The sequence below is a fragment of the Oncorhynchus gorbuscha genome, linkage group LG10 (assembly GCF_021184085.1).
Source record: "Oncorhynchus gorbuscha isolate QuinsamMale2020 ecotype Even-year linkage group LG10, OgorEven_v1.0, whole genome shotgun sequence".
In the NCBI taxonomy this organism is placed as follows: Eukaryota; Metazoa; Chordata; class Actinopteri; order Salmoniformes; family Salmonidae; genus Oncorhynchus; species Oncorhynchus gorbuscha.
The window spans coordinates 44,006,056-44,024,529 of NC_060182.1; the positions used below are offsets into that span (position 1 = coordinate 44,006,056).

At 42.2% G+C, this 18,474-nt stretch overlaps 1 protein-coding gene across 2 annotated transcripts in view; it reads left to right on the forward strand.

Annotated features, from left to right (window-relative positions):
* LOC124046162 (phosphatase and actin regulator 3-like) overlaps positions 1-17,958 on the forward strand; it is a 57,871-nt gene extending 39,913 nt beyond the window's left edge. The window contains exons 4-12 of one of the 2 annotated variants that reach the window (XM_046366237.1): positions 784-1,002; positions 2,273-2,492; positions 3,159-3,400; positions 5,427-5,580; positions 15,363-15,418; positions 16,048-16,109; positions 16,468-16,608; positions 17,020-17,096; positions 17,497-17,958. In XM_046366237.1, the coding sequence (XP_046222193.1) occupies positions 784-1,002; positions 2,273-2,492; positions 3,159-3,400; positions 5,427-5,580; positions 15,363-15,418; positions 16,048-16,109; positions 16,468-16,608; positions 17,020-17,096; positions 17,497-17,512 (1,187 nt within the window). In that variant the 3' untranslated portion in view covers positions 17,513-17,958. The remainder of the gene's footprint in view (positions 1-783; positions 1,003-2,272; positions 2,493-3,158; positions 3,401-5,426; positions 5,581-15,362; positions 15,419-16,047; positions 16,110-16,467; positions 16,609-17,019; positions 17,097-17,496) is intronic. The other variant, XM_046366238.1, reaches the window with a different exon arrangement.
* Positions 17,959-18,474: the final 516 nt, after the last annotated feature.

Genomic DNA, 18,474 nt, shown 5'->3' on the forward strand with positions numbered 1-18,474 from the left:
CTAAGACCCAATCCTAAATCCTATGGGTTATTATGCACTTATGGAGATCTGAGAGGATTTGATTGGTATATATGATGAAACTTCCACCTCCTAGCCTGTCATAGGGCAAGGTGGAGCTACAGTCCTCAGTATTTTCACAGCGAAGCATTTTTGATTTATTTGGGCTATATACTCCAGCATTCTGGATTCTAAATCAAATTATGAATATGAGCTGAATGTACTGAACTTAGCCTTTTATGTTTTGTACTCCTTTAGAAGAAGATGAATTATTTGACACAGGATAGGATAGCCGTGAAGTCTACCATCAACCGTATTGCTTTAGCCAGTGACACATTTCAGAGTAACCAAACTTACAGAGGGCCATGGAATTCGACTGAATCCTTCGTGTGTATCTTTGATAATAGTTTATAGGCATGTCAAAGGGACTATATAGACTTTCAAAATATATCTTCTAACCACTATTTTATTTTTTCTTTATAATTGTGAACAATTATTAATACACTTTTGACAGTATTTACAATAGGAAAAACTCAAGATACATGATCTATGATATGGAGAGATCATTTTATTATTCATGTTCTTATACTGTACAAATTATTCAAAGGTTACGTTTAGCCACATGATACTCCCTAAGAGCCACTAGGGGGCAACAGAGATAATGTATAAACAACCAGAATGGTACTTATAATAGCATGGTTCATTCACTGACAACAACTATCTCACTGTAAATGGTGGCACCTGATTAAACTTTGATTTAAACTCAATTAAACAAATGTCTTTCAGCGGCTGCGCCTCCAGAGGATTGTGAGCCAGAGGAGGAGAGCAGTCAGAAAACAGAAGAGGAGGGAGAAGAGGAGGCGCAGCCTAGTGCCGATGCCTCCGACGAGGTCCAGGAGGGCATAGAGGAGACGGAGGAGAGACTAGAAGAGGAAATACCTCGAGGAACCACGCCACCTCCAGTAGCGGCCAAACCGGTGATGCCACAGCTGAGCAGTGGCGAGGGTGAGTAGACGAGTGTAGTGTATCAGGGTAGGGGTCAATTCGAATCGAGCTCATTACGATTCCAATTGTTCCTAATTGAAAAGCATTGAGAAAAATTGGAATTGATTGAAATGGAATTAAACCCGGTTGGAGTATATAATTAGGAAGGGACCATCATGCCAAAACACATCAGCCAGCAAATACATACACATGTACTGCACTGCACACTCAGACAAGGATAGTGTGAACCCCACATGTACAAGCACATAAACACCCCCAAACATGTGACGGAGACCATCCATGTACGGCCGACCAGGATTCAATCTCACATCACCAATGACACAAAACTACAAAAGCTATAGCATGCTTCCTTCCTACCATTACCGTACCAATAGTTTTGTTTGGCTGAGGGTAATACTACTCTGTCATGGCATGATGGTTTACTACTAGCACACACCGCTAACTAGCTGACATCTGCTACCTATACTGTACACAACACACCAAAGGATCACACATCTGTGCATGAAGAGGATGGACCACCCATACCACGAGAGTACGTTTTTAAAATTCACATTGAGCATGCGATTATGGTGGATAGTCAGATGAATATAATAGTTCAATTAAAGCGTTTACATGCTTTGCAAGGAGGCCGATTTCCCTAATAATCCTGTTTACATGGATACATCTGAAATCAGGCTACTTGATGGCACTCTGATGTAAATGCAAAACATCGCCAATCAAAATAAACGTTCTACAACATGGACCATGTTATTTCTGGGAAGCATGTTTGATTCTGAAAACGACTTCTAAGACCCATACATTCAGTTGTTCCGAACTCGGCTCGCTCGGCTGGTGCTGGCACATGCAAAGATCAAATACACAGCTGGAACGCCCATTAAAGAGTTTACATGTCCTAAAAAGATGAAAGATTGCTCAGAAAACCAGGTGTTTTAATCGGCGTATGCTTACTTCGTTTTTTTGACTTTACACCGGTTAAGATAAGCCGAGTAAGGGGTTTACATGACAATTGCATAATCTGCCTACTGCCATAAACAGTTTAACATGGAATTATTCCTGTACATGTGGACGTACCCATTGTGGACCACTCAAATCGTTTTGAGACACTGTGCTGTCATAGACAAACAAAGTACAGATTTTAATTTGGAGTCATCATCATCTAAACATCATTGGTATCAGTTATTACATTGTACATAAGGTCATCTACACATGTATGCATAAACAAATACAAAGTACAGTAGATACCTGACCTTTGTCTTTCTTTGCCCCTCAGACCCATCCCCTGTGTCCTCACACTTGGCCAACTCTTTCCTGCCTAAGGAGCCTCCCAGGGCTCCCGATAGCCTGGCCACCATGGTGTCCCTGCGAGGGCCCCACTCCAACCCCTCAGGGTCTCCTCACCTCACCAATATTATGCACCCTCCAATGCCCCCTAGCTGTATCATGGAAGAACTACAACGAGCCTTTGCCTCAAAGGCGAATCGGCAAGAAAGGTGAGGGGCACAACCCATTCACAGCAAACAGCCATATAATCTCCCCATCATGTGACCGGGAGTTCATGTTGTCTCAAATGTTTGGTAAAACTTAAAGCCTGTGGGCAGAATAATTTATAACTTGTTATAAGCATACATGAGCCTTTATAATGTCTTAAAATAACGTTTATTATAATATGTTAGGTCTCTGTATCAACAGTTCCACTGACTCAAAATGGCTGGTATTTAGTCAGGCTCATTATGAGACTATGACAAGACATTATAAACACTGTCAGACATGCGACTAGACATTCTCATATCTTACAATGCATTATAACTGAATCAGAATGCATTATACCTACTGGTGTTGAGTAAAGCGTTATTTAATGTTCAACCCCACATCTAACCTCAACATCATTCCTTTCAGTGATGTTGCAGCCAATTAGCTTACTACCGCCATGTTGCATTTTCACTATCCCATAATTGAAGAACCCAGTGTTCACTCCTATGGTATTTTCACCACTCACCCACTCACCCATCCATGTTAACTCCTACCTGTTACCTTTCAAATTGACCCAATGCTACCTCCCATAAGACCTGCACTGCCTTGCTCACCCATCCATTAACCCCCCCTGTTTTGTTAACCCCCACGTTCCCTCCTCCCTCCTCCCTCCCGTGTCCCCTCAGTGTGCATGGGCCTGCTGAGCCGTGCTCGCCCCCTTGGCGGCGATCTGATGGGCGGATCTCTCGGTCCTCCAGCTCGGAGAATCAGTCGGTGGCGGGTGGTGGTTTTGTCGACTGGCTCCACCAAGCGGAGAGGAAGATGGAGGCGGAGGAGAACAAGGAGAATGTGCGGCTGGACCAGTGCTTCTCCGACAGCTCGGGCCTCCCCCATGATCAGGACGACTGGAACGACTCTGTCATCTCCGGTGTGTCCATTCTTAAAGGAAAGATCGCATACAATGATATCCACCAAATGAACAACATAGATTAATGACATCCCCCTTGTTAAACTAATTCCCAAGCAATATACAGTTGAAGTCGGAAGTTTACATACACCTTAGCCAAATATATTTAAACTCAGTTTTTCACAATTCCTGACATTTAATCCTAGTAACATTCCCTGTCTTAGGTCAGTTAGGATCACCACTTAATTTTAAGAATGTGAAATGTCAGAATAATAGTAGAGAAAATTATTTATTTCATCTTATATTTCTTTCATCACGTTCCCAGTGGGTCAGAAGTTTACATACACTCAATTCGTATTTGGTAGCATTGCCTTTAAATTGTTTAACTTGGGTCAAACAATTCAGGTAGCCTTCCACTAGCTTCCCACAATAAGTTGGGTGAATTTTGGCCCATTCCTCCTGACAGAGCTGGTGTAACTGAGTCAGGTTTATAGGCCTCCTTGCTCACACACGCTTTTTCAGTTCTGCCCACAGATTTTCTATAGGATTGAGGTCAGGGCTTTGTAATGGCCACTCCAATAGCTTGACTTTGTTGTCCTTAAGCCATTTTGCCACAACTTTGGAAGTATGCTTGGGGTCCTTGTCCATTTGGAAGACCCATTTGCAACCAAGCTTTAACTTCCTGACTGATTTCTTGAGATGTTGCTTCAATATATCCACGTAATTTTCCTCTCTCATGAAGCCATCTATTTCGTGAAGTGCACCAGTCCCTCCTGCAGCAAAGCACCCCCACAACATGAGGTTGCCACCCCCATGCTTCACGGTTGGGATGGTGTTCTTCGGCTTGCAAGCCTCCCCCTTTTCCTCAAAACATAACGATGGTCATTATGGCCAAACAGTTCTACTTTTGTTTCATCAGACCAGAGGACATTTCTCCAAAAAGTATGATCTTTGTCCCCATGTGCAGTTGCAAACCGTAGTCAGACTTTTTTATGGCGGTTTTGGAGCAGTGGCTTCTTCCTTGCTGAGGCTTGTGGCCTTTCAGGTTATGTTGACATAGGACTCTATTTACTGTGGATATAGATTGTACCTGTTTCCTCCTGTTTCCTCCAGCAGCTTCACAAGGTCCTTTGTTGTTGTTCTGGGATTGATTTGCACTTTTCGCACCAAAGTCCATCTCTAGTTGACAGAATGCGTCTCCTTCATGAGCGGATTGACAGCTGCGTGGTCCCATGGTGTTTATACTTGCGTACTATTGTTTGTACAGATGAATGTAGTACCTTCAGGCATTTGGAAATTGCTCCCAAGGATGAACCAGACTTGTGGAGGTCTACAATTTGGTTTCTGAGGTATTTGCTGATTTCATTTTATTTTCCCATGATGTCAAACAAAGAGGCACAGAGTTTGAAGGAAGGCCTTGAAATACATCCACAGGTACACCTCAAATTGACTCAAATGATGTCAATTAGCCTATCAGAAGCTTCTAAATCCATTACATCATTTTTTGGAATCTTCCAAGCTGTTTAAAGGCACAGTCAACTTAGTGTATGCAAACTTCTGACCCCCTGGAATTGTGATACAGTGACTTATAAGTGAAATAATCTGTTTGTAAACAATTGTTGGAAAAATGACTTGTGTCATGCACAAAGTAGATGTCCTAACCGACTTGCCAAAACTATAGTATAACAAGAAATTTGTGGAGTGGTTGAAAAACGAGTTTTAATGACTCCAACATAAGTGTATGTAAACTTCCGACTTCAACTGTTATAACAATTCAAAAATAGACTTTCATTTTTTTTTTCTTTCTAACTCCTGTGTTAATTTTTTTGGGGGAAAACAGACAGACACAAATGGCAGACACAGCAGTTTTAATCTGACAAATGTAAAAAGCTTGTTTTTTTATTGTTGGGCATTATGGACTAAACTTGAGAGGTCCACATGATTTACAATAAGGTTTAAATTGCGTGTGAACATTTTAGGTTAGGTTTATTTTTTGTGAGAGTGATCTTGAAGTGATCGCTGATGTCGTTTGTGTGTGTGTGTGCAGGTACACTACCTCGCAGGCTAAGGAAGGAGCTGTTGACGGTGAAACTTCGGAATCGGCCCAGCAAGGAGGAGCTGGAAGACCGGAATATCTTCCCAGCACGGACCGAACAGGAGCGTCAGGATATACGCCAGCAGATCGAGATGAAACTCGCCAAGTAAGTAGTCATCTTCTCTCCTCACCCACTCCTTTCTCACTTAATCTTTCCATAACACCTCACATCGTCTCGTCACCCCTGTTTCTCAAAAGGCATTGGAGAAGAAGGTCCAAGGAAAGGGACCTTGGATCTTCTTGTCCAATATGGTTGGGAAGGAGGCAAGGAGCAAGGAATGCCGAAAAGGCCAATTGAGAAAAATCCCATCTAGATCACATCCTGTAGGCCGACCTCTATGACATCTCTTCCCCTTCAACATCTTTCCTACCCTAGAACTGGGGTACTAATAATTGAGAAGGTCCAGTGACCCAAATTCCCTAGATGACAAAGGTATGGATGGATATTGTCCTTTATCAGCACTGTGGTACAGCGTAGTAACAAACATAGTCATCTAGGACTTAGGAAACATGTTGTTATATAAAATGTACATTAAATGAGACTAAGAATTTGAATGAATTACAACTTCTTTCAAATGTAAACATGTGCAAAATTGCATCAACATTGCTGAGGAACAAAACGTTTAAATAAAATAAAGTGCATGTTTTCTGAAGAACAACGTAAAAAAAAAAGTTGAACAAAAATAATAATCTTAATGCACAGAATGTCACTGTGGGCCATGCAATATTCATGTATAAGTCACTCTGGCCAATAATATATGCCATTTAGCAGACACTTTTATCCAAAGCGACTTACAGTCATGTGGCCAAGATAAAGCAAAGCAGTGCGACACAAACAACAACACAGTGTTACACATGGAATAAACAAGCGTACAGTCAATAACACAATAGAAAAAAGAAAGTCTATATACAGTGTGTGCAAATGGCATGAGGAGGTAAGGCAATAAATAGGTCATAGTAGCAAAGTAATTACAATTTAGCAGATTAACACTGTAGTGATAGATGAGCAGATGATGATTAGCAGATGATGGTGTGTAAGTAATGATACTGGTGTGCAAAAGAGCAGCAAAGTAAATAAAACCAATATGGGGATGAGGTAGGTAGATTGGGTGGGCTATTTACAGATGGACTATGTACAGCTGCAGCGACCGGTTAGCTGCTCAAATAGCTGGTTTTTAAAGTTAGTGAGGGAAATGTAAGTCTCCAGCTTCAGCGATTCGTTCAAGTCACTGGATGCAGAGAACTGGAAGGAAAGGCAGCCAAAGGAGGTGTTGGCTTTGGGGATGACCAGTGAGATATACCTGCTGGAGCGCGTGCTACGGGTGGGTGTTGTTATCGTGACCAGTGAGCTGAGATAAGGCTTTACCTAGCATAGACTTATTGATGACCTGGAGCCAGTGGGTCTGGCGACGAATATGTAGCGAGGGCTAGCCGACTAGAGCATACAGGTCGCAGTGGTGGGTGGTATAAGGCGCTTTGGTAACAAAGCGGATGGCTCTGTGATAGACTACATCCAATTAGCTGAGTGGAGTATTGGAAGCTATTTTGTATATGACATCGCCGAAGTCAAGGATCAGTAGGATAGTCAGTTTTACTAGGGTAAGTTTGGCGGCGTGAGTGAAGGAGGCTTTGTTGCGATATAGGAAGCCGATTCTAGATTTGATTTTGGATTGGAGATGTTTGATATGAGTCTGGAAAGAGAGTTTACAGTCTAGCCAGACACCTAGTTATTTGTAGTTGTCCACGTATTCTAGGTCAGAACCGTCCAGAGTAGTGATGCTAGTCAGGCGGTGTGGCAAACCTCTTCAAGGTTAGGAGCGTTTGTCACAAACTAAGTGGTAAACTGTCACCAAATCACCCAAGAATGAGAGTTCTTTCGAACAGGACAGTACCTGTGTGTTTGTTTCTCCGTCCTGGTCCACCCAGGCCTTAGGCGAGGTCAAGGATAGCAGGGTTCGGTACACGAATCGGGTTCTCGGTAGGTCCAGGTCCAAACGCCAACAGGTAAGTCCAAACAATCCAGCTCATACACGGTAAATCCAGCCAATCTCTATAGTCTCTTTCTCTATTGTTCATAGCTCCTTCCAGCCCTCTCTCTTCCTCTTCCTGGTTTCTCTTGACCCTTTATCTGTGAGTCGGCTCCACCTTCTGAGGGTTCCCCTTGCTTCTGGGACTTGTAGTTTTGGCGGTCGGCCATTTTGTGATCTGTAGTTCTGACAGGGGTGGCCATTTTAGTGATCGGGCAGAGCCCGTTTACTAGCTCTGCTCTCACATATCTGCCACTTATCACTCGACCCCCTTCTTTGCCACAGCGGGTTAAATACTTGAATCAGTTATAGAAACCATTGCCCTTTATGGTTGTGAGGTCTGGAGTCAACTCACCAACCAAGAATTCACAAAATGAGAAAAACACCAAATTGATACTCTGCATTCAGAATTCTGCAAAAATATCCACAGTGTACAATGTAAAACACCAAATAATGCATGAAGAGCAGAATTAGGCCAATACCCACCAGTTATCAAAATCCAGAAAAGAGACGTTAAATTCTACAAAGAGATTAACCGGGAGAAGAGCCCCCTAAGCAAGCTGGTCCTGGGGCTCTGCCACTGTGTACTCTCTATTTAGGGCCAAATAGAATTCTGTTACTTGACACATTGAAAAGAATTTACAAAAAAACAGAGCAAACTAGAATGCTATTTGGCCCTAAACAGAGAGTGGCAGAATACCTGACCACTGTGACTGACGCAAAATTAAGGAAATCCTTGATTATGTACAGACTCAGTGAGCATAGCCTTGCTATTGAGAAAGGCCGCTGAAGACAGACCTGGCTCTCAAGAGAAGACAGGCTATGTGCACACTGCTCACAAAATGAGGTGGAAATTGAGCTGCCAAATGTATGACCATATCAGAGACACATACTTCCGTCAGATTACACAGACCCACAGAGAATTTGAAAACAAATCCAATTTAGATAAACTCCCATTTCTATTGGGTGAAATACCAGTGCGCAATCACAGCAGCAAGATTTGCGACCTGTTGCCACAAGAAAAGGACAACCAGTGAAGAAAAAAACACCATTGTAAATACAACCTATATTTGTGTTTTTTTTTATTTTCCCTTTGTACTTTAATTAGCACATCATTATAACACTGTATATAGACATAATATGACATTTGAAATGTCTTTATTCTTTTGGAACGTTTGTCAGTGTAATGTTTACTGTTAATGTTTTCTTGTTTATTTCACTTTTGTTTATTATCTGTTTCACTTGCTTTGGCAATGTAAACATGTTTCCCATAAAGCCCCTTAAATTAAAACAGATTTAAATCTCCCCCTTTTTGTCAACTTCCCTTTGATGACCTCATGGATATCCTCTCCCGTTTGTGTGCTTCCAGATGTGTTAAGCCCAACAGCTCCTCACAGAATTCCTTCTTTGTTTCGTTATAAAATCTGACAAACACCAGAAACTGGACATTATCAGATTTATCTGTTGATTCGTCCACAGCTAATGAAATGCATGGTGCCTTCTGAATGGCCTCATCAACCTGTGAAGTTAAATCTTCAACTAATATTTCAGTTCTCCTCGTTGCTGTGGAATCTGACAGTGGGATCTGTTTGATCTTTCCTCGAGGTCATATTTTTGTTTACCTTATATCAAGGTGTCAGCAACTTCACACATGCGCATTCTTTTACCATCTCAGCGTCTGAATTATGTTTCCTTTTCCCCAAACCCAAACTATCCTCAGTGAACGGAGTGTTGACGTTGTTGGGCTGTAAGGGAATTGACAAGGAATTTAGTGGACTTCTCATATTGGGATTTGAGTTGTTTGTTCTCACCTCCGTGTTCAGGGGATACATCTGATCGAATTTATTATGCCTGGTGCCATAATCGCGTTTAACATTGGCACTTTTCACGAGAGCTACGGACTCGCTGCATATCAGGCACATTGGTTTTGTGCTAGTTGCGGGGAGAATGAATACTGTTCCGTCCACTCGTCTTTGAATATACGGTTTTCAGTCAACTTTTTTTTTGAACAAGTCATATTAAGAAAGATAAAGGTATCTAAGCTCCTGTCTGTGATATTTACAGTTGGACCGCAGTTAAATCTTTCTGTTTATTTCCGCCTGCTTGTCCCAAGGTTCCGCAGAGGATATTTGGATTAATGTGATTGGGTAAAACGCGGCCTCTTGTATTTGCATATAACCACTCGATTGGATTAGACGGGGCACTAGTAGAGACGGGTGTTGCTTCGGGAGAAAGAGAGAGAGAGTGAGAAAAAGAGGTTGCTGAGTTAGAGGCCCACTGCGTCCGGTTGATTTAAAAAAAGCTGTCTAGAAACAACGGATTGACTTTTATATGACAAAATGCAATGTTGTCTGGTTCTTTGGGTCCGGGTCTGGACCATGGTCCACCAGTTGAGTTGGGCGGCCCTAGAATGTATGTAAGCAGACCTGGGTTCAAATACTATTTGACATCTTTAAAATGCCTGCCATTTGGGCAGGGTTTGCAGGTCTGGAACTATTCTACTAGTAATCACAAATAAAGTAGTTGAAAAATGATTTAAAATAGTTATTGAACCCAGGTCTGGATGGAAGACATTAACCTGAAGGCTCTTTCGCGACATAAGACCACACCATTGATATTGATTGCATATGAATGTCAATATAAATACAGTCAATTCCAGAGCGAGGAGGAGGAAATAGGGTTAAGAAATAGGGTTAAGTGCCTTGCTCATGGGTACATTGACAGATTTTTCACCTATGAATGTCCATGAGTGGAGAGTCTGAACGGTGAACAATGAGTGTTAGGAAGGGATGAAAATGTCAACTTAATGGTAGTGGTTATGTAATGTTGAACAGTGGAGGGTTTAGAGCGGAGGTGAGAAAGACGATCTGATCGAGGAGGATTACCTCCTTGGCTTGCATTGACTTGATTTGCGTCCGTCAGTCAATCTGACATTGTTTTGTACATACTTTGGAATTGATGCTTGGACTCGGCCAATCCTGAATCAGTCGCTCTATTGTGGTGGATTAATTTTTACAGCGGCCAGGTGCTAAACCAGCTGATTGAACTAATCAAGGTCTTGACCAAACCAATCCCTAGTGGAGGAAGAGAGATTGCATCACCAATTGGAGTAAGATCCTGCAAACTCGAAATGTGGTTCATTTGTGGACCTGAGTTATACAATTAGAACGTGGTTCACTATGGTGGTGAAATACCCAGATTCCTTCTCAAGAGCAAAACATCTTTGATTTCAAGAATGTTCTTGGAGAGTTAAAGATAAGAAATCAGGAATCCTGAATTTCCTGTTTTCTTTTGCCTCATTTGTGTTTGTGTACTGTTTTGGTTTACTGTATGTGCCAACCACACACAAGACATTCCCTCAGAGGAAGTTATTAGAATTCGAACTTCCAGTAACAGTCTTAGCTATGTACAGGCCAGCGGGACACTATGGATGTGGATACATCACACTTCTCTAAACAAAAGCATTTCGAGAACGTTCTCGTACTGTATGGTTTCTTATTTGCGGAAAAACACAACATTTTGGTACGAGGACAGAATGTGAAGGAATGTAAGAACTATAACGGCTGTGTTGCTCATCACCATTTTGTCAAGCTCGGAGTACACCATCATGTTATGTAACCAGCCATGTAACAACTCACAGTTGAGTGCTACTCATCTTCAAGAAAAATATTTAACAGTCAGACCCATGGAAACGATCAACCTTGGGCTATTCTTGGTTCCCGCTCAGACCACAGGATCCTCAAAGTGTAATATTGTCACTGGACAACAAAAAACAATTCACTACCAGCTGCAAACAAACACCTTATGTAAAAGGTCAGAGCAAAGCAGCATGACTCCGGCTTGCGTAAGAGCCCCAGGCCCCAGGCAGTGTGCTCTGTGAAGACAGGGGGGTTCCTCTAGCATGGGAGTGAGATGTGGAGCTGTCTGGGGAGAAGGTCACATTGAGAGCACCATTGTAGGCTAGTCACACAAAAGACCACCAATCTGCGCATAAAGCAATTTTTTATTTTTCATTTAAATGGATGTATTCGATGCACACAATGCAAGTTGTATTTGGAACTTCCGTCGATTAATATGCTTTCCTGTCTATTTGAAATATTAGAGTTATTTTTGCTCACTGCTCAATGGTCATGTGCACTGCCATTTGCTTCTGCAAAATTCTGTCTTGTGTGTGTAAAGAACTCTCACCAAATCCTGGTCTTGGAGAACAACCGTGTGTCCTGTAGGCAATGTGTACTGAATTAGGCCCATTGAGCTGAACTGTTGAACAAAATTCAGGGAACCGCTATACATCTAACATTTCTCCCCCTAAATGTCTTAGTTTTGACCGTTGAATTAAGCCTGGTCATTATGTGATTGTTTGGTTGAAACTGAAACCTGCATACACAGTGGGCCTCCAGGACCAAGTCCTGAGGGATCACTGTGGAAGATGACTCATAGGAGCAATGTGGTGAAAGCTCCACCACTACATTGCTCCTACCTATCCAGACTACTGAAATCAGCAAACATTGAAAGGTAAGGGGAAGGGGCAGGCATAGTAGGATTATTCTACTATATTGCAATTTGTGCTCCCATTTTCTAGCCACTGTTACCTCAAGACAAAATAGAGACCACATATGAAAAGGTCCACTGTAAATGGTAAACGTTCCGATTCCCACACCAGTGTAGACATTTTGTTGAGGTCCTGAGCTGCTTATTCCTTCTTTCGGTGGTGCCATTTAGTGCATACAGTGCATACGGAAAGTATTCAGACCCCTTGGACTTTTTCCACATTTTGTCACATTACAGCCTTTTTCTAAAATTCATTCAATTGTTTTTTTACCCTCATCAACCTACACACAATAATACCCCATAATGACAAAGCAAAAACAGGTTTTTCTTAAATAACTTAAATATTACATTTGCGCAAAGTATTCAGACCCTTTTTCTCAGGTACTTTGTTGAAGCACCTTTGACAGAGATTATAGCATCGAGTCTTATTGGCTATGACGCTACAAGCTTGGCACACCTGTATTTGGGGAGTTTCTCCCTATCTTCTCTGCAGATCCTCTCAAGCTCTGTCAGGTTGCGCTGTATGCCGTGTATGCTCGTTTGTCGTGCATGCTCCATATTTTGGTTACATTGCGCTTTTTCAGAGAGGGGAAAGCCCAACTATATTTAGCCCTAAAGATGGTGGAGAAGAGGGAAGCTTAATGGAGGAGTAAAAGCCTATTTCCCAAGGGTACTCTTAATGAATGACAAAATAGTCTATAACTCCGGGCTCAGATCTCCCAAGATGACTGCTAGCTTTAGATTGAACCGTCTTTTTCTGAGCCTCTTTCCACGTCGGTGAAACCGCCAGCCAGATAATAAGAAGAAGAAAAGATGCTGTCCTTGCTTCTCACTGGGATAATGACACCTTGCCTGTCCGTTGTCTCAGAGTGATATGACCTTTCCATCTATAGCACTCTGCTCTCTGCCTGCCACTTCTGCTGTGGCGGCGCATCGGCGGTGCTATTCTTAGCTTGGAGACTATTGAATAATACATCACGGTGCACTCCCATCTCTCCGCCTCCCCACTCCTCCTCAAATGTGTGTTATTGAGGAGTTATGTGAGGAGAAATGGTGGGGGAAGGGCAATACAGTTACAGTAGGCCAGAATGCAGGAGATGAGGGGTTTTTTCCATTTTAAAGAAGAGCGGAATCTCGAACTCATTCTTTTTTTTTATGACAGGATAGGAGCAGAAGAAGGGAGACAGAAATGTGTAGAGTTCATGCCTCAATAGAACCGGGATCCCCACTACAGGGGAAGTGTATGGTTTCGGAGGCAAGAGCATTACCCGCTCGACCAGACTCCGGGCCAGCAAGAGGTGTGTTTTTGTGGAGAGCTGGTTTATTGTGACTGCTCGCTGCAGTCTGGCTGCCTTCTTTTGGCTGCCAATTTGTGGCTGAAGGAGAAAAGGAAGCGAATGCCTATTGCAACCACCCACTCAAGGCTGTCTATCCTGTTCTCTCCATGCACAAGCAATGCTTTACATATTGACATATATAGACAATTTGAGTAATACCCATCTAGCACATAACATTCTGAGAACCATGTTTCTTAGAGCTTGGTGGAGCGTGGTTGTCCTATGGTTATTTTGCATACAACCTTCCCACAACTTTCTCGGAAAGGTGCAGGATAGTTGCTTGGCTTTGGAACATTCCCAGCACATTTAAGGAACTTGATAAAAAAATATAAAAAATCTTGGTATTTCAACAGAACGTTTCCTAAAAGTTCAAACATGGTTACATTTAATTTACATTTTGGAAATGTTCTAGGAACGTTTCCAAAATGAGATTGGGAATGTTCACAAATAGTCCAGAGAACGTTAAGAAACAAATGTTCTTCTGTGCAAATTTTAGTACTTCAGCATAACTTTCCCCACAGGTCAAGCTGATTCTATACCATTTTACAATTGAAGCCATTGTATTCTTTATGCTGTTCAATGTCATCATCCAACTCTTATGATCAAACCCTAAGACAAACAGTACAATGATTAATGTAATAACATTGATTTTGTTTAGTCGTCTTGTCATAATAGTATTATTATTAAATACATTGTCTTGAATACAAGCATGATTTTTCTGTATTTGCATTTCATTGTATGCATTTGGTACGTATATAAGTTGCCTATAACTGTTAGGGCTCCAGCAAATTGATCACCTCTTCAGAGGGAAAGAGCAGCAGTGTGGGAGGGCAATGGGCACTACTGCCACAATACCCAGCTGTGGCACGTCAGTGGCGAGTTCAGCGCGTGCGACTTCAAGGTGTGTGACCTGACTTTGGTCCTCACTCAGAGCTCTGGAATTGAGGTTTGAAGTTGGTCGGGGGCGAGACATGCTGTGAGGTTGTGTGGTGCACTCTGTCTCGCTACCTTTATCTTTTGGGCGGTGAGTCTGCCACATGCACTGAGGGCTGAGCCCTATCTATTATTGATATCAAAGTCTTTGAAATGCTCACATGCACAGGTGACTCTAAAGTCACGGGCATTTGGTTTTTGTGGACTGTTTGAAGCTTTGATGGTGAGGTTTAAGCAAACATGAATTAGTCATTATTTTGAGTTGCTTATTTGTATGACCCGGGGACCATCTTATTAGTATCCCATCATTTTTATTATATTTTAAGAAAAAACGTATATACCGTTTTGTAATCAGTTTGAGTTAGGCCTATAGATGTGTTGTAGCTAGCTACCCATATCAGGAGTATACACATTTAGATAGGAGAGTCAAGATAATAAATAAAGGCGAATTGTAACCTAATTTTACCATTTGAAACAAAAGCATTTGAACAATAGAAGCAACTTTGTGAAACTGAGAAATGTTGTCTGAGTGATCGTGGATAACTTGAGTGGGAATCTCGTATGCACCTCCTCCCGATAGCAAATTATACATTCAGTCGGGAAAGGGGGAGGTTCGCCTGAGTAGCGCATCACGACTCAGTTCAAGAAGGGTGCTGCCTGTGTGTGTGGAGTAGACTGCAATGGATGACAGTGAAGCGCGCAGCTGCACATGCAACAGCAGACGACAGTAGACCTAGTGTTTGCTCTTCGTCTCTCTGATAATACACGATTTGAGACAATAAGTTAAGGCAGCCAGAGGTTTCAACAGCAGTAAAACGTGAAATACAAAGAAATCGCGCGTCTGTGTGTATTCCAGATGTGGGGGGCGCCTCTAGTAAAGCATCATAGTCGAGGTTTAGACGCGAGATGGAAAAACAACGTGTTCCCCAATAGAACGACTAAATTGAGGAGAATGATAGGCGAACTTGGTTTACTTATTTGATGTTGACCTAGCTTGAATCGAAAATGGTTCAGAACGTGGTTCTGGTATTTTTTCGCAGGAGACTCAGCCAGAGGCCGAACGTTGAGGAGTTGGAAAGCCGGAATATTCTGAAACGTGAGTTGTAAAACTGCCTTTTTATTTACGTTTCTGCACTTTTTATGTTTCTTTTCATTGAGTAATGTGAAAATCATGCGCAGGTCCTAAATGACTCTACCAAGGTGGACAATACATACATGCATTATGATACACACATTCACTCGTGCAAAATTCAGGAGAGGGAAAGGATGAGCACACATTGTTTTCCAACATACACACTGTAACATGACTTGATGTTGAGAAATTCGTTTAGAAAACTGACCAACAGCACATATTATTTTGGGCAGGCTCTATCTAGCGTTGTGTTTCTCTTACATAAGCGTTTTAATTTCGAGATTCTATGATTCCCTGAGTGAAACAAGATTTACATTTAGACCAAGAATTATGTTTAAATGGTTCAAATATACATATATATCCCCATAGATTAGACTTTATTTGTAATATCTGAAGCCGTGTCTACAGTCAAACACAGTGGGACACTGGTATTGATTTCATAATCATTCACTCATAGATAGGGTTTAGGGTCAAACAGTGACATCACTGACATGTGGATTAGGGGGACAACTGATGAAAATCAGTTGAAACCTCAAGTGTTCTTATCGGTGTCGTTGTCTATCACTAATTGTATTATTCTCATTGGTTTAAAGAGAGAAATGACCAGACCGAACAAGAGGAGAGGAGGGAAATCAAACAGCGGCTCAACAGAAAGGTATGTTACACTTTTGTATTACACTACTTAGTTACTATGTATTATTATTAATTTATTGTTATTATTGGCAATGTAATAGTAAACTAACAGTAAGGTACACTATGCAGACATCCCATTACTCCTGACTGAAGTACTTGTTCTGTTTTTATACTTTATTTCATGCTATACACTAGTTATTTCATGCTATACACTAGTTGTATCTCTGTTTTTGGAAGTGCTCTGGAGAACAACATAATAAGACATACCAATTTATGTCCAAAAAAATATTGTATAAGCCTACTATTACTTTTATGAGAGCATCATTATGATGCCAAAACCACAGATGAATACAGGAATTTCAGACCATTGTGTATTTCAGCTCAATCAGCGGCCCACAGTCGACGAACTACGGGACCGAAAGATTCTCATCCGCTTCAGCGATTATGTCGAGGTGGCCAAAGCTCAAGATTATGACAGGAGAGCAGACAAGCCCTGGACCAGGCTTTCGGCAGCTGACAAGGTGTGTGTGTGTGTGAGAGAGAATGTCAACCATGTCAAAAACAAGGATCCTTCGACTGCATCTCCCATATTTCACATTCCACACAAAATGAATGATTCCCCACTCAAATGGTAAATTGACTGGCACATACCCTTTTTGAGCATTTTGTGATGTACATGTCCAATTTATTGCCTTGGCTACCTCCCCCATAGAGCCAGAATGTCTCAACTGTTTTCTAGCTAGCTTCAGCTTTTTTTCTCACTCCATATCTCAGACTATGTCCTTGTGGCTAAGACCTTGTTGTTGTCATCTTTCTTTTGTTTACTACTCTCTCCGTGCTGAGTTTTGCAGACTGTGGGTCGATGCGTGCGAGGGTCGATGGGTGCGTGGTAAGCCTCTAACGAGTCTAACGCTCGTTTTCTTCCTCTGCAGGCGGCTATCCGAAAAGAGCTGAACGAGTTCAAAAGCACTGAGATGGAGGTGCATGCCTCGAGCAAGCACCTTACGAGGTCAGTGTGTGTTCTGTGCTTGCTTCTATTCTTGGCTGCGGCTGACTCTATTTTTAGCTCCACTTGCATGTCTAGAAAAGGTCCACAGAGCTAAAGATAGATGCGTAAAAGGGGAGGAGGGGAGTCCTTGCTTACCTTCCCCGCGGCCTGATATTGGCAAGAGAAATTACAAATGCTGTCTGTCCCCAATTAAGTGTGTGTGGTAAACAAGTGTCCTCCAGTCGATTTGTTCCAATGATCTAGGGAGACAGCAACCCCACTCCCCCGGTGCACGTAGCCGTGCTAAAAATAGCCTCACAAGATTGATGAATAGCTGTAATAATAAGTGGAGGGATTACAAAGGCACCTTCTGCGCTCATGACTCTTCCTCCCCCTCACTCTTCCCCCTTTCCTTCTGTAGGTTCCACAGGCCATGAATACGAAGGGGAGATACTTCTATGAAGAAATACTGCTGAGCCTAGAATTTTCGGTTGCTGCGTCGGCAGCGGTTAGAAAACTGCCGGAGCACTTAAAGCCATTCTTCCAGAGCCCGGTCCTTTGTCTGCAGGGTGTCCTCGATTCCTCCAGCACGCCCCTGGCCTTCATCGATAGGAGGGGTGGACGGATGGTGATGTTTGGGTGTGTGGCAGTGAATCCCACTGTGGGAGCTGCCTGGAGGCAGAATACTAAAGACGGAACCCCGGACTCCGTCTGTCTGTCTGCCCATCGGTTAAGATGGAGCCGAGGGAAGAACAATCTACTTCGGTCTGTGTGCGTGTGTTTTTTTAACAGTCTCCTTTGAGAAGGTGGCAAACCCATACGGGGAAGATGACGGTTGTGCATGTGACCAGCTTCACCTTTTACATTTAAAAAAATAAATAAGTGTCACTTGGGGGGGGGGGGCTGTGGGACTGTGTGGTCGGTCAGGGGTAGATTTTGTACCAACTGTATATATGTCAATCTGAACCGGACTGTCAATGTCTTTACTGAAAATAGAAAACCTTTGTAAGCACTACTTGTCTTCAAAATACAAGGTCTTTAAAAAAAATGTTTTTGCCTCCTCTTATTTTTGGTAATCAGCATATTTTTTTGAAAGTTTTAATAAACGGATTGCTAGGCAGCTGAACAGAGAGCAATAGTAATGTCGTCTTTTTTAGGTATTAACAGAGGCTCACTCCGTCATGGCACGTTGGCCAAAACATGAATAGGTTTGTGGGGTGGGGGGTTGGATAAAGGTCTGTGGTAAATAATGTAAATGTAAATAAGATCTGTGATAAACACGTGCTTAGGAGTTATACATTTTGTTCTATGAGACAATCTTCATCAGCTAACACAACTTTTTGTGAACTTTTAAGCATTTATGTAATCAAAACAAGCTCATAACAGCTTCATAATTCAT